Source organism: Myxocyprinus asiaticus, chromosome 50 (genome assembly GCF_019703515.2).
Source record: "Myxocyprinus asiaticus isolate MX2 ecotype Aquarium Trade chromosome 50, UBuf_Myxa_2, whole genome shotgun sequence".
In the NCBI taxonomy this organism is placed as follows: Eukaryota; Metazoa; Chordata; class Actinopteri; order Cypriniformes; family Catostomidae; genus Myxocyprinus; species Myxocyprinus asiaticus.
Window position 1 is genome coordinate 8,298,019 of NC_059393.1, and position 15,300 is coordinate 8,313,318.

At 37.8% G+C, this 15,300-nt stretch overlaps 1 protein-coding gene across 2 annotated transcripts in view; it reads right to left on the reverse strand.

Moving 5' to 3' along the window:
* LOC127438670 (glutamate receptor-interacting protein 2-like) overlaps positions 1 to 15,300 on the reverse strand; it is a 195,109-nt gene that overhangs the window by 59,922 nt on the left and 119,887 nt on the right. For both annotated transcript variants that reach the window (XM_051694407.1, XM_051694408.1), the window contains exons 2-3: positions 4,359 to 4,439; positions 511 to 643 (exon numbers count right to left, since the gene is read on the reverse strand). In XM_051694407.1, coding sequence (XP_051550367.1) covers positions 511 to 643; positions 4,359 to 4,439 — 214 coding nt within the window. The remainder of the gene's footprint in view (positions 1 to 510; positions 644 to 4,358; positions 4,440 to 15,300) is intronic.

Below are 15,300 nucleotides of genomic sequence, written 5' to 3' on the forward strand. Positions count from 1 at the left end.
AAAATAACGGCAGTCGACTGCATTCTCAAGATTGCCACAAGGGGTGCTATAGTGTGCATTAGCGTAAACTGTTTTCTTCTATGGTCAGCTTTCTCTTTCAGGCCAACAATGTCAATCTAAAGCAACAGTTTGAAGATTATCTTGTCAAGCAAGTTAATTCATAAAATCCTTTTCAAAATCAAACTTGCCGCAAAATTCCCATTCATTATTTTCACATGCAAAGCTTGTGATTTGTTTGCCAGATGTTTGCAGCTCTTCACCAGTAGTGGTGAACCTTCAACAAACCTTTGGCAACAATGAGTTTGCAGCAAAGCTCATTTGCATGTGAAAATAATGAGTGGCAAATCTGCGGCAAATTTAAGGCAAGTTTGCAGCAAGTAGCAGCAAATTTGCCAGAACTCTCAATTTTTGTAAGGGCTGGTCAAGGCTAACTACCTGCATTCTTGATGTGAGTTTGTAGAGTTTTTGAATGAATTTGTGAGGTTGCATTGGGGATTTTCGAGCCCTCACCTAGCTGCAAGTCCACCCGGCCGTAGATTGGAGACGCGGGGTTTGCCATCCTTGTCTGTGCCGCCTGAGATGGTAAGACCCAGAGTGCTGCCCTCTTTCTTAATCAGCTCAACCAGTGTAACCCCACGCATCTCTTCTGCCCAGAAACACAACAGACAAATACACATGCACACAAACACAAGAGACAGCAGTCAGCATTATGAAACTTAACCACTGCATCTAAACTTTAGTGTTATATAATTTGGTTTCATGCTCAGTGGCTGAAAATAAATTATCTCTGAATCTTTTTCTTTAATTAGAGATGAGAAATGTCAGGTTTCAATTTATCTGAATTCCACAAATTCAAAATATTTTAAATGCTTTAGACATTATTTTGAAATGTTACATCACTACTACCTTATTCTTAATTTTGTGCTGTCACTACATTAATTCTTAAACAGAAAAACCTAACCAAAAATATGTGGAAAAGCATCAAACACACACCACATTTAGCGTAATATAAACTGTACTGCTATGATATTGGTGTCATGAAATCTCTGACAGTGGAGAAATAGGGTTTAATCTAATCACTCCAATGTCTGTGTAGGTGTAAATGTGAACAGACTGGAACCACGTTTCTTTTTTGTCAGAAGTAGAACGTAATGGACACATCATGCAGCCTTGCGCATACTCAGCCTTGCGCACACAGAGAGAAAAAAAAACATTTGTTTGCTCTCCATCAGAGTAATTTACAGTCCAGAAATGTCTTTAATCTGTCTATCCAAAAGTAATTTGGTAACACTTTCTATGAAGTATGTACCAGGCCAAGGTGATTTGATTATTATTTGTAGTTATTCGTACATAAAGTAGAGACACTAATATGTGCAATATGAGCTAATGCACAACATCTAAAATTTAAATAATGGACCCAAGTACAAATGTTTGAGACATACAGATCTTTATGAATCATTGGTCCCCTTTCTAAAAACTAACTGAAACTGGAATTCCCCCCAGATGACCAAGTTCAAAACTCAGACACAACAATACTGAAGTCAATCCCAAGTTTATCAGTAAATGATGGAGAGACATTCTCCAACTTTTATAAATGAGAGGAACAAGGAAATTTTAGTCTGGTAACACTTTACAGTAAGGTTGTATTTGTCATCATTAGTTAACACCATAGTTACAGGAATAGTTCACCCAAAAATGAAAATTCTCTCATCATTTACTCACCCTCATTCCATCCCAGATGTGTATGACTTTCTTCAGCAGAACACAAAAGAAGATTTTTAGAAGAGTATGCAAGTAAATGGTGATCAGACCTTTGTAGCTCCAAAAATCACATAAAAGAAACATAGAAGTAATTCATATGACTCCAGTATTTAAATCCAAATCTTCAGAACAATATAATAGGTGTGGGTGAGAAACAGAACAATATTTAATTCTTTTTTTTTTTTACTCTAAATCTCCAATTTAACTTTCACTTTCAGATGTGAACGTGAAACTAAACAGGCACCACATGTGACTTTCAGATGTAAAAGTGAAAGTGGAGATTTAGAGTTAAAAAAAAGGACTTCACTTTTTATCTGTTTCTCACCCATACCTATTATATTGCTTCTGAAGATATGAATTTAACCACTAGAGTCAGATTGTTGGAGTTACAAAGGTCTGATCACCATTCACTTGCATTGTATGGACCTACAGAGCTGAGATATTCTTATAAAAAAATGTGTTTGTGTTCAGCAGAAGAAAGTCACACATCTGGGATGGCATGAGGATGAGTAAATGATGAGAGAATTAACATTTTTGGGTGAACTATCCCTTTAACATGAACTAACACTGAACAATATTTGTATGGCATTTATTAATATTGGTAAACACGGAAGCCGGATCTCCCCATGGAACAAAATATGAAACACAATTGTGAGTTTATAGCACGCAATTGCGAGATAAGATGTCGTCATTGGGTGAAATAAAGACAAAATTGCAAAATAAAAAGTCGCAATTGCGTGACAAAACTTGCATTTGCATTGTTTAAACTAAATAATAAATCCAAATAATAAAGTCGCAATTGCGAGATATAAAGTCACAAAAGCGTGATAAAAAGTTGCAATGAGCAAACAGAGCCTGAATCACAGGCTTTAAAAAAAAAAAAACATATTCATAAGATTGTTAACAAATACAATATTATTTATGAATTATCAGCATCTTTTTTGGCAGATGCTATTTGCACCCTTGTGCAAATAATGGTATATGCTCTTTACACCCCAGTGCAAATAGTGGCAGATATTATTTGCACCCCAACTCTGGTGCAAATAATGGTAGATACTAATTGCACCCTGGTGCAAATAGAATCTGACACTATAGTGTGTTTATTGTGTTTATTTAGAGTCCCACAGACACACTACATTAACCTCTACACCTAAACCTAACCTTAACCTTACCTCATAAAAAATAACATTGGTTTTACTACAGTAATTTTTTATTATTTTATTTACAGTAACATTTACAGTTGTTGTATTATTGTTGTTTTAATGGCTAATTTAACATCTGGCCAAGGAACAACAGCTGAAAATTAGCCTTTTGCCTAACACTGGCACATTTACAGTGATGTCGATTAATGTGCACTGTCCCTGAGAAAAACAAATAAAATAAAATAACCACAAAATTAATCATGGTTACTATATTACCAACATAGTACATGGTTAATTGCATTAAAACTATGGTTTCTGCAAAAAACATGGTTACTACAATATTAGAAATAAAGGTGATGCAATCTACACACGAGCGATGCTGAGCCATGGGAGTGAGTGCGATCGACAGACCCTGCCTCCGGATCAAACTCTTCTCTGCACTCCCCGACATTCACCGTGACCAAATCACTTTGATGAAATCAACATTTATATTTATTTTTATCTATTATTTTAAGTTGTATTAAAGGAAATATTATGTAAAATGAAATCGGATGGGATAAAGAGTGGGATAAAATGGGGATTCAAACCGCGGTCGCTAGGACAACTCTACACATTCACACACCATCTTTACATCTCACGCCACTGCAGCGACATCGATTGGTTAGTTTGTTGTATATTTCTGTGGTTCCACCAGTTTACTGGGGTGCAAATAGCTGCAATGTGTGGCAGATGCTCTTCTTTTTTTCAGCTTTTTTTTTTTTTTCATAATCTGTATTATGAGACCAAGATTTAGCAATTAGTCCACTGTATGTGTGCAAGGTGAGCTTTAAAATTTGGGTAAAGTTTACGAACAGCCGAAATATGCATCAGAGGTGAAGAGGGTAGTGCATACTGAACAAACATGAACTAACATTGAATAATACTATATTCATGACTTAGAATTTAACCAAGATTAATAAATGTTGTAAAAAAAAAATATATTATTAGTTCATGAAACCTATGGTTTTAACTAATATTAACAAACAGAATCTAATTGTGATGTATTTATGATGTAAGAAATTAGCTTAATTAAATTCTTATACAACATATATGTAAAATGACATTTGAACATGTCTGTTCTGCTTTAAAACTCCATTTAGAAACTTTTTTAAAGTAACACTTGGAGTTAACTTTCATTAATTAATGTTCAAGAAGACAGAGTTCTTGAATGAGCAGTGCTTCAAGCTACCAGAGTGACTCAGTGTGTTAGCAACACCCTCGAACCCCCAACACTCTCCATCTCAAACAGACATCTAAGCCAATGTTCCAAGAAGAACTCAAACATTCCCAAAGGGAAAAGACACAAACACAATCCCCAACATCAAAAGAGACTGGCGAAGCTGGCTCACCCTGTAGTGGGCATTAGTAGTTGTGTGGGCACAAACAGAGGGGAAACAGGGTGGGAATTTGGCGTACCTGGGATGCTTTGTCGTCTGGATGTGAGCGAGTTATCAGGCCCTGTTGAATCCTTGTTTCCTTTAGAGTACGGCCCATCATCTGTAGGGCGAGAGAGACATAATCATTAAATGAAACCTTTGAGAAAACTGCCCACTCTCAAACTGGTTGTGAACAAAGATGTCTGCTGTAGTTAAAGAAGTAACACCCTTATATGAGGGGTAAAACTGTACTTTAAGACATTCAAATATTTTCTTCTAATTGTGTCTCTATGTTCAGAAATGGTTTACACTTTATAATAACTTAAAGGAAGAGTTCACCACCAATAATGGGAATTCTGTCGCTATTCACTCACCCTCTTGTCATCTTAAACCTGTATGCTGTAATTTTGTTTCAGTTGAACACAAAATTAGACATTTTGAAGGATTTTAGTTCTTGCCATACAAAAAGAGTTCAGTGACCAAACAAGACAAAAACTATCATAAACGGACCATAAAAGTATCATAAAATTAGTCCTGTAGGTTTGGTGTGTAAAGATTCTTAAAAAATGTCTGCATTTACTGTATGATGATCCCTGGAAAAATAACTGAATACAGATGTGCAACTATATGAGGGTGATTAAATACTGACAGAATATGGATTTTTGGGTGAACCATTACTTTAAAGTTAAGAAGTAATTAACAAACTTTAGATAATGCAGATTATACTGTAAGTGGATATATATGAATATGAAATTATATCAGTCACATAATCCAAGTGTAACCGGTCCTGCTTGACCCGCTCCGAGCGGGATTCGAACCGGTGTCAGCCGGCATGGGAGGCGGGTGCACTAAGGAGGAGGCTAATGGCTACAGCCTCTAGCATCAGTTGCTAGTATGCCTCTTGAGTCCAGGGGAGTAAGGTTTTACACATATCACACAGCTATCACATACCAGCTGGCTCCAGTTACACTCACCCCCCTAAACCTCATTCCCATCTGAGTCACGGCACCACTGTAACCGGTCCAGCTCGACCCGCTCCGAGCGTGATTCGAACCGGGGTCTCCAGCATGGGAGGCGGGCGTGCTAACGAGAAGGCTAAAAGTCTTTAGCGTCAGTCACTAGTGCACATCTTGAGGCCAGGGGAGTGAGGTTTTACACATACCGCACAGCTATCACATACAAGCTGGCTCCAGTTACACTCACCCCCATAAACCTCACTTCCATCCGGGTCACAGCACAACTGTAAATGACCCGCTCTGAGCGGAATTCAAACCGGGGTCTCTGGCATGGGAGGCGGGTGCGCTAAGGAGGAGGATAAAGGCTACAGCCTCTAGTGTCAGTCACTAGTGAGCCTCTTGAGGCCAGGGGAGTGAGGTTTTACACATACCACACAGCTATCATGTACCAGCTGGCTCCCGTTACACAAGTAATGTAATTTCTATTTGAATGTAGATTAACTGATTAATTTTTAAGCATTATTTATTGTAATAATGATTTATTAATAATTCATTTATAGCAATTGTTTATTCTAAAATTTTGATAATTGTTTTGTGGCGTTTGTTTTAAGGAAAGCATAATTATTCTTAGAGTTCGAGATTTGAACCCAAAGTGTTAGCTACACTTTGATGTATAACATGTTCCGTTCATGCTAAAGACATGAATGATACCTCAAATTATGCACATTGTTGAGAAGAGGTTTGCTTCTTTTCTAAATGGATCAGACTTATGAATTAGAAGACTTAGAAAGTCATATGGGGTCTCTGGGGGCTCAAGCCCATGCTCTTTTTCCAAATTAATCAAAAGGAGAAAAATGACCAGCCAGAGATGCATGTTGTTGAGGAGGGAGAGAGAGAAGAGGTTGAAGATGGAGAGAAAGTGGGAGAAGTCAGAGAAAAGTCAGAGATGCATGTTGAGGAGGGAGAGAGAGAAGAGGTGGAATCTGACTTGGGACAAGAAGTTGAAACGGAAGCACCACATATTGATGAAAAAGAAAGCAACGCAGAATTTGAAAAAATTTACAATGTAAACATCCAACAGATCCAGGTTTAGTACAGAAATATGAAAATCAAAAGTTTGCCATCAAAAAAGGACCATGCCGACCTTGTATGAAATTCCCTAAAATTTCCAGAAGCAGTGGCACAGTGACAGTCCCTGGCTTGAATATTCACCTGAAAATAAGAGAATGTTCTGTTTCAGCTGTTGATTATTTATAAGCCATGAAGACAGGTACAAACTCCAAGGTGGATGGATGACAGCTGGTGTTATAAACTGGAAGAACATAAAACAAAAGATCAATGAGCACAGTTGTAGTGAGTGTCATATGCTGAGTATGATAAAATGGCATGCACTTAAGAGAAATGCTCTAATCACAGCTGACCAAAAATGCTGGCAGCCAGAAGTAACAGTGATATGACAGAGGAACAGGTCCCTGTTGTCTCGTTTAATTCATGTAACATTGTTCTTGACACAACATGGAATTGCCTTCCTTGGTGATGATGAAAGTGCTTCTAGTTTAAATAAGGGAAACTTTCTGGAGCTTGTTGACCTCCTAGCAAAATATGACAACACACTACACCTCCATCTTGAGTCAGTCAAAGAACAAAAGCAGTCCAAGAAATGACCACAGGTGTCTCTCCTTTCAAATCGTACACAGAATTACATCATATCAGCCCTTGCTTTGTATATTCGAAAAGTGATACACAGTGAAATAAGATGCATCCATTTTTTTTTCAATTTTACTTGATGAAACCACTGACATCTCCCATACAGAGCAAGCATCATTTGCTGTAAGATTTGTGCATCAGATGGTAATAAAAGAGCCTTCATTCATTTGTGCCCTGTAGTTTCCGCAACAGTAGAGGAGCTTGAGAAAATGGTCTTGAGAGTTCTCAATGAGAATGACCTCAGAGTGGAAAACATACAGTATATGGCCAAGGCTATGATGGGGCTGCTAATATGAGTGGTCACTTCAAAGGACTTCAGTTGTGAATCCAACAACAAAATGAAAAAGTGCTGTATGTCCATTGCCAGGCACACTGCCTAAATTTAGTGCTCATGGAATTGGCAAAGTCAAGCATTCCTTTGGCAAGCTTTTTTGCTTTGGTGGAAAAGCTTTATGTTTTCATTGCAAACTCTTCAAAGCGGTGTGCTTCTTTTGTGAAGATGCAGAAAGAAATGTTTCCAGATCAGAACAAAGCTACAAAGACTCTCTTAGGTTCGGTGGGCATGTAGGGAGAAGGCCTTGTAAACCTTAAAGAAAACCCTGCCAGCAGTTGTGCAATTCCTGACTGGACTAACAGAACAAGACCCACCAGATGGAGCTGCCGGAGAAGCAAAGATACTGCTGCATTCAATCAACTTTGAATTCCTGCTCTGTTTGGAAATGACAACTGCTGTCTTCCTTGAAACAGCAAGTGCCTCCAATGCCCTTCAAAAGCAAGACTTTGGATTTGGGAGCTGCATACAACATTGTGAGTGGTGTAGTCACCCGACTGAGAGAGCTAAGGACTGAGGAGGATTTCAAGACCATCTATGAAAGAGCGACAGGCCATGCTGAGGCAGCAGGTATTGATGTTCCTAATGTCATTCCTGGACATGGAAGAAGAAGAAAAATATTTGCAAAGTTGATGCACTGCTCAACATCAGCAGCTGAGGATCTTCTACACATTTTTGGATGTCTGTTTGCAAGAGCTCTAGAGGCGGTTTGAAGGGAAAGAGACCATAAAGATGTAGATACAGTCTAACAAGATCATAAAGTCACTTCATACACTGACAGATGCATCAAAATGGAAGGGTGTGTTGGATCGTGAGGCCAAGGAAGCTGCTCATATCCTCTGCAGCTTTTATGGAGTAGAGGTAGAAGAGGAACTGCTGAGGGAGTTCAGAGTGAAGAGTGCCAAGGTAATGTTGGAGATTTTCAAAGAACACAAGGTTCACCTTGTGTTCCCAGCCTTATATCAACTGGTGAAAATATATGCTACCCTACCAGTTTCTACAGCCACAGTGGAATGTTCATTCTCGAAGCTTAAACTAGTCAAGTCCAGATTGAGGAGTCTTTGTGGACAGGAAAGGCTGTCTGACTTGCTGCTACTTGGCATAGAGAGCAACATTCCTATTGACAAAGAGGAAGTCATCAACATCTTTGAACAGATGATTCCCAACAGAAGGTTAAAACTATGAGACTAAAAAGCCAGTCCAGCAAGCAGTGCTGCAGTGAAAATCATTTTCCACCTTCATCATTTGCACTGCATTTATTTTTCCTTCTCTGTGCTTAATCGAGCTGTTATGTATTATTGAAATCAAAGTACTGCTGTGTTGGGCCTCATGTATTCAGATAGAAGACAAAGGCAGGCCTAACACAGTCGTAAAACCTAACTCAGGCCCACATATCAAGTCATAAATCTTACTGATAAAAACCGCACCAAAATCAAACAAAGGGAGTCCAAAACAGGCTACAAATCCCATGAAGCCTTGCTCACTAAAGGATCGAACTCTCAACTCCTATTGGATGAGGCACACGACAGAACGCACCTCAACCATGACATCATCAGGAGTAGAAATACCTCTGAAGTGCTTCTGGGATTTGCTTCCAGCAACTTTGCTTGCCGTGTGTAGACGCAGCTCATCGCTGCTCTCAGGTGTAGCCTCGTGGCACAAGGAAGTAACGTATGACTTGAAACTGTGGCCATACAATCTCCATCTAGCTGGACGAGTTGAGATTACTCTGTGTTCCACCGAACACTCTAACGGATCCGAAGGAGACCGCCGAGCAATCCGCATCTTCATCCGTTTGCCTGCAGAAGTGAAGAGATAAAAGATTTCTCTTCCATCTTCAATCAAGCCGACGTCGCTGATTTCTCCGCCAGCCCGCCGAGAATCAGCAGCCGTACCGCCCACAGACAGAGCGAGGAAACGGCCTCCCGTCATCACCCGAGCCTCGAGGAACCAAGTCGGAGTTAAAGGACGGATGAACACACATTCTACGTCCTCATACGATTCAAGTAAGAGGTTTACGTCTGGGCATCAAGGTTATTGCTTGTACAGTTTACGGACCGCCGTGTCCGCTCATTGCGATTAATACTCAAGGTATTAGTTATCACGAATAAGATTTGCTGTGTTGTAGTCCAACCACATTGGACTGTTGTGCATTTCCGCCATCGCGGGTGAGACCGGCACACTGAGTTTATCCATTAAAGAATCAAAGACTGCGGGACGGTTTACGAGCCGTCCACCACATCTCTGAGGGATAAACTAACAGCTGCTTTCTCTCCCACAATCGCGAAATCGGCTTTGGGGCCGTCACTTTATTCTATCTTGTACTAACCACACACACACACACACACACACACGCGTCCCCTCAAAAACATTCTCGCACACATTTTTGGCTAGTAGATAGCTTCGTGATAAAGCTCAGCTTTGTCCCTAAGCTATCGTATAAGCGGATACACAAGTTAACTGATAGACGCCATTGACTGTTTTCTCTCCGCCCACATTCGCGGCCATATTCCTGGCCAGAAGTCTCGCGTGACATACTCTCCACGAGAGTCACGTCTGCCATTTTGTGCGTGTCCCTCCTTACACACACACACACACACACACTCTCTCTCTCACACACACCCTCATGTATTATAGGATTACTTTGGTTTCCATATCTAATCATATCACTGTTTAGTTTGTAGTTGTAAGTCGGAAGTTTATTGACTGCATTGAATTAATTATTAATTGATATTAATACATAAACGTTGTTATATTTCAAAGAGAAGTGTTTTGGTTTGTTTTGCATACACCTGTGTCACATGCTGACGGGATGTCAGTGCTCGGATTCAAGCCTTCATTCATTGTTTTTTTTTCTGAAAATCGATATTCTTCAGATGTTGATTTTCCTAAGAAAACAATCTAATATTGAGACTGTTATACTATCTGGTTATTAGTCCCTGATTCCAGAGTGGTGCCCCGTCAATATTAATCCTTATTAATATTCTATTGATTTTTGATAATTGATAATTATCTTTGATGATTGTTGAATTTGAATGATCAATAAGCTAGTGTTAATTTTAATCAATGATCTATTGATTTTAATAATTAATAATTATCTTTGATAATTATTAATTATTGCTAATAACCAAACTCGCTCCTAAACGTAGCACACTACATTTACTGGAGCCCCATATTAGGTTTTAATGAGTTAGATTCAATTAATTAATTTAAATATTAATTAATAACTAAAGAAATAATTATTATTTATGATAGTAACACTGATCTAAACAACCAGTAAAGCCCCACAGCTGCCAAATGTAAATGTGAAATTGATAGTTGACTTTGCAGTAAGTGACATACAGTGGGTATGTCACTACAGTACATTTGTTTATAGTCGATCATAGTGTGTTTATAGTAATCTGTCCAGATGGTAATACAATAGTTTTTTATTTCATAATGTTTTGATTTTCCTTTAAAGATTCTTTGGATTCACCTCTCCACTAAAAGTTGCCATTTTGTTGTAATTATTTATATCAATGTAAAAATAAAATACCATTAGTCTATGTTAGTAGTCTCATATTCATTATTGTGACCACACACAGTCTGTTTACAATGTCTACCAGGGTGATAATGATAAGAATATGTAGTTATTATTAACAGTTGTAATATTGGTATTACTTAAAATTAGCTCTGTGGTGATAGATAGCCCTTTTTTTAACATTTGAACCCCTGCCCCTGAGGAACTCTCTGCACATCCCTGTTCAGAACATTTACAAATCTAGTTATTGTGTTACCCAAAATGCAGCAAAACTACATTTATTCATATTACAGGAATGCTCTTGTATTTATTTCAGCTTCAGGTCTGTATTCATTCAAAGATCAACTGTGACTCATTGACTCTAAACTGATAGGTTTCTTCGCCCAGGGATGTGCGAATAAGGATTTGCCATCAACTGACGGTTAACTGAATCATACTTGTACAGAAAACATTTGTGTGACAAACCTCTGCTGTAGGATTGTGTTGCTGTCAAACCGAACGCTTGAGTGCTCTTGCATCATTTTGAATGGCTAAAATATTCATGAGCACCATTGTTTTAATTTCTTCAAACTTTCTGCATAAATAAGGATTTTCCTCTTGAGCTCAGGGCTCATCAGCACTCAAACATCTCTGGAGTTTCCATACGCTTGGCGCAATTCAGTTAATCTTTTCACGCCTACAGGGCTATTAATGAATTCAGACAGTGAGAGACAAAATATGATAACACTCGTAGCCACCATTGTTATCGTACTAAAGAGTTTGATTTCCAATCAAAAAACAAAGCCTTAAAGGCATAGGCTTGTGTGGTTCTCTAGTGCACATCCGTGTTTCTGAAAAAAAAAAAAAAAAAACTCTTTCACATCAACCAAAAGAACCAGTCTGATTTTAAACAAACTCGGATCTGCAACAAAATCTTTAGCATGAAAGCACCCTTAATTTCTTTTTTATTGCTTCTAAAATTTAGCCCGTTCAGCAAGCCAAAATTGTATGAATGCTAAGTGTGTCTTAAAATGCTCATTGACAAACAAGGTTGTCAGAGGTGATAAAATGAGATTGAAAACATAAACCTTTTATTTAAATATTTATAGCATTTTCTACAAAAATGTATTTGATGACTTTAAAAATGTTGTGTGGTGTAACCATCAAGTAAATGGTAAGTTTGTTCCTTGCACCTTGAATACAGTACATTAGAGTGTACAACTTAATTTCTAAAAAGTTGTCACACACTTTTCAAGACAAAAAATATTGTTTACAAATATCATGATTTTTTTAGTCAAGAATATTAAGAAGTTTTCTCAGAGTTACACCATATGACCTCAACAAAATGTGCCTTTTCATAAAAAATGACAAAATATCTGATCTGATATCTTTTTTTTAATTATTATTATTTCACACATGATGGGCTTGAGGGTCTAAAGAGGTCCTTTCTGTTTTATCATTTTTGTCAACATAACAACAAAATGGCAACCTACATGTTGGTTACACCACATGACTTTAATTTGGTGGACAAATGTTTTTTCGAATATGTATCATATTTTAAAACAACTGCTTATTTTTACAGAAACAATTCTGCACTACTCATTCTAACATTTCTTTTTTTTAAAGAATTACCACTTTCAATGAGACTTTGATTTGTTTTTACTGTCTCTAGATGGTTACGCCACATAACGTTTTTGACTTTAAAACCCAGAAAAAAAGAAAATTACTTTGAACTCAGAAATTGTATTCAAGTAATTGTTTTGTGTGAATTACATTTCGTTTTGTAATGTATTTTTGAATTATTTAATTGATCTGGACAAAAAAACAAAAAAAACAAAAAAATCATGTCATTGACCCAAATGTCTTTTTTTTTTATTATTTTTTTTTTTTACATTTTATGTAAATTACTTTTGGGTGGTTGCTAGGGCATTTCTAGAGTGTTTTGGTTTGTTGTTGGAGGTTTTATACTGGTCAAAGTCAAAAGAGTTGTTTACTCACCCCCAAGTCTCTAAGATACCCTAGTCTCTACAATCATGAATTCCCTGATGTGACCAAACCAGACTGTATGACAATACAAAAATATAGTACCAATCCCTTATATCACTTGCCAGTCAAGGCAGGACAGAATGATACTGGACAAGTGTTGAAAAATGTACAGTGTCTTAGTCAGAATGTGAGTACAGTCTGTGGGGAGCAATATAAAGTGTTTATTGTAGGATTTGTGAAAGCTATTACTGACAGAGCTCAACGGTGGGATTAGCCTCCAGTGCTAGCACAAGACTAAACCTATGAAACCCCACTTCCAGCTCGCAGAAAACTCCAGCATATCGCCATTCACAGTGATGAGCGGCATTCGTCTAATCCACTAGCTCGGGGGCTTTCGAAAGCTTCACGTGTCACCTATCAAAGGAAGTTGTTTAGCTGTGACAGGTACCTTACTTGCAAAGCACAAAGTCATCTGTTTTGTCATGCACCATTGTGCCAATCCATAAAAATAAAAATCTTAGCTTCACTGAGCTAACTATTGAAAGGGCCATATACCTATATTTTTGCACAATTATTTTTACATGGCTTGTTGTACGTATCGCAACAGATTCCTGATGAAGTAAATACTAGAGGCGCTAAAACAACACCTTTTATTTCCTTTCACACAAATCACATGTAAAACTGCAGATAATCAGTTCATTAACATTTCCTCTTTGCTCTGTTCCTCACACAATGCTATCTTATGACATCTAAACTCTTATGCTATAGCGCATGACTTGTAAGGTGATATATTTTAACATTTGCATTATATAACCAACTACATTTACAAGCTTGTTCAAGTGCGATCAACTTACGCAGTAGCTCAACTGATAGAGCATGGCTCTTGTGATATAAAAGCCTGGTGTATGAGTCCTGAAGAGCAAGCAAGTCGACACATGAGCCAAAAGTGTCAAAGCACCACAAAATTACGTAGTTGCTTCAGCAATTGTATTTTTCATCTCACATTTGCTTTTTCTGACACTATCGGTTGAGGTTTAGGTTTAAGGTTTAGGTAGGGAGGTAGGTTTTGTTGGTGTAACATTCAGTAGATCATTAACCTTAAAAACCTTATACTGTTTGGGAGAAACTGTAACTCACTTTTAGCACCACACAGTGGACTTTCACCTCGGAACTGCCGCGATATGTGTATGGAAACACATAAAATCAATTTGCAAAAATGTCACCCACAAGAAAACTCCAAGAAAATGTGAGTGAAAAGAGCCCAACTCCAAGTCTCTCAAGACATACTGGTCTCTAAATATGGCCCTCCATCAATGTAGGTCTACTGGATTTTTTCAGTTTTTTTGTCTGCCAGACGAAAATCGTTATGTCAGATCGCTAAAGAAATTACGACACTAAACGAAATTGCGAAATTATCTAACTTATTATCTAACACATTCCAAAAAACTTGCCTGTCTTCCACTGGTTGTACAAACAGGTAGTCCCATGCCATTGGTTAAGACAATATTGCTACGTTGGGCTGGACAGGCCTTGGAAAGCACCAATAAATAACCATTATAAACCATTACTTGCGCAATCCCACATTACTATAACAATATGCCAACCATAACACACCAGAAATGGTTGTATTTAAACACTTTTGTGTATGCAAGCTGAACAGAAAGATACCGTTTAGTGACAACTCCATAGAGCGCTCCATCTTGTTTTTGTTTTTTTAAAGTAAACTGCTTAAATGAATGGCTGTAATTAGCCTGAAGATACCGTAGCTGTAATCTGAAAGTCTCTCTTTGTTTAAACTCCACATATCCTCCAGTAATTACTCACCATCATCAGCACCAAACAGCTCGAAGCATTGCCCATGAAAGAAACCCACAAGTCGGGTGATACCGATGTGCTCGACACTGATTGCAAACACACTTATACACATCAAAGCAAGGAACATATACATTTGGAGCAGAATGGAAAGATAAATTACTCACACTGAAGTTTCCAAGAAACACCAACAATCACATAGTATGTTTGATGTCATGCAGCTTACAATGGTGACTAATTCAGTGTTGGGGAGCAGCTAACTAAATGTTGTAACACAATAAACTTAACTACACAGTAAAAAAAAAAAAAAGGAAAAAAAACCCGCTGTTGATTCAACTCATGAACTTAAATTAGATTAGTTATAACAACTTTACTTTAGTTTACTGAACTTTATAGCCTGCCACTGTAAAGTAAGTGTTCAATGAACCTATCATTAATTGTTAGTTACACCCTGCAAGTGTTGCATTGCAGGATGGTCTCCTCTTGAGAGACACAGGCTACACATGGCATAGTTTAATTTGGAGGCACATAAATGTCAACACTTGACTCACAAACCCCAGTAATGGTGATACTCAAAAAACATAATTAAGTAAAATATGAGCTCTTAACATCACCACACAACTATTAATAAAAAGTAATGACAAAACAACAACAGCAGCCCAAAGATAGTCTGCAAATAGCAAAAAATAAA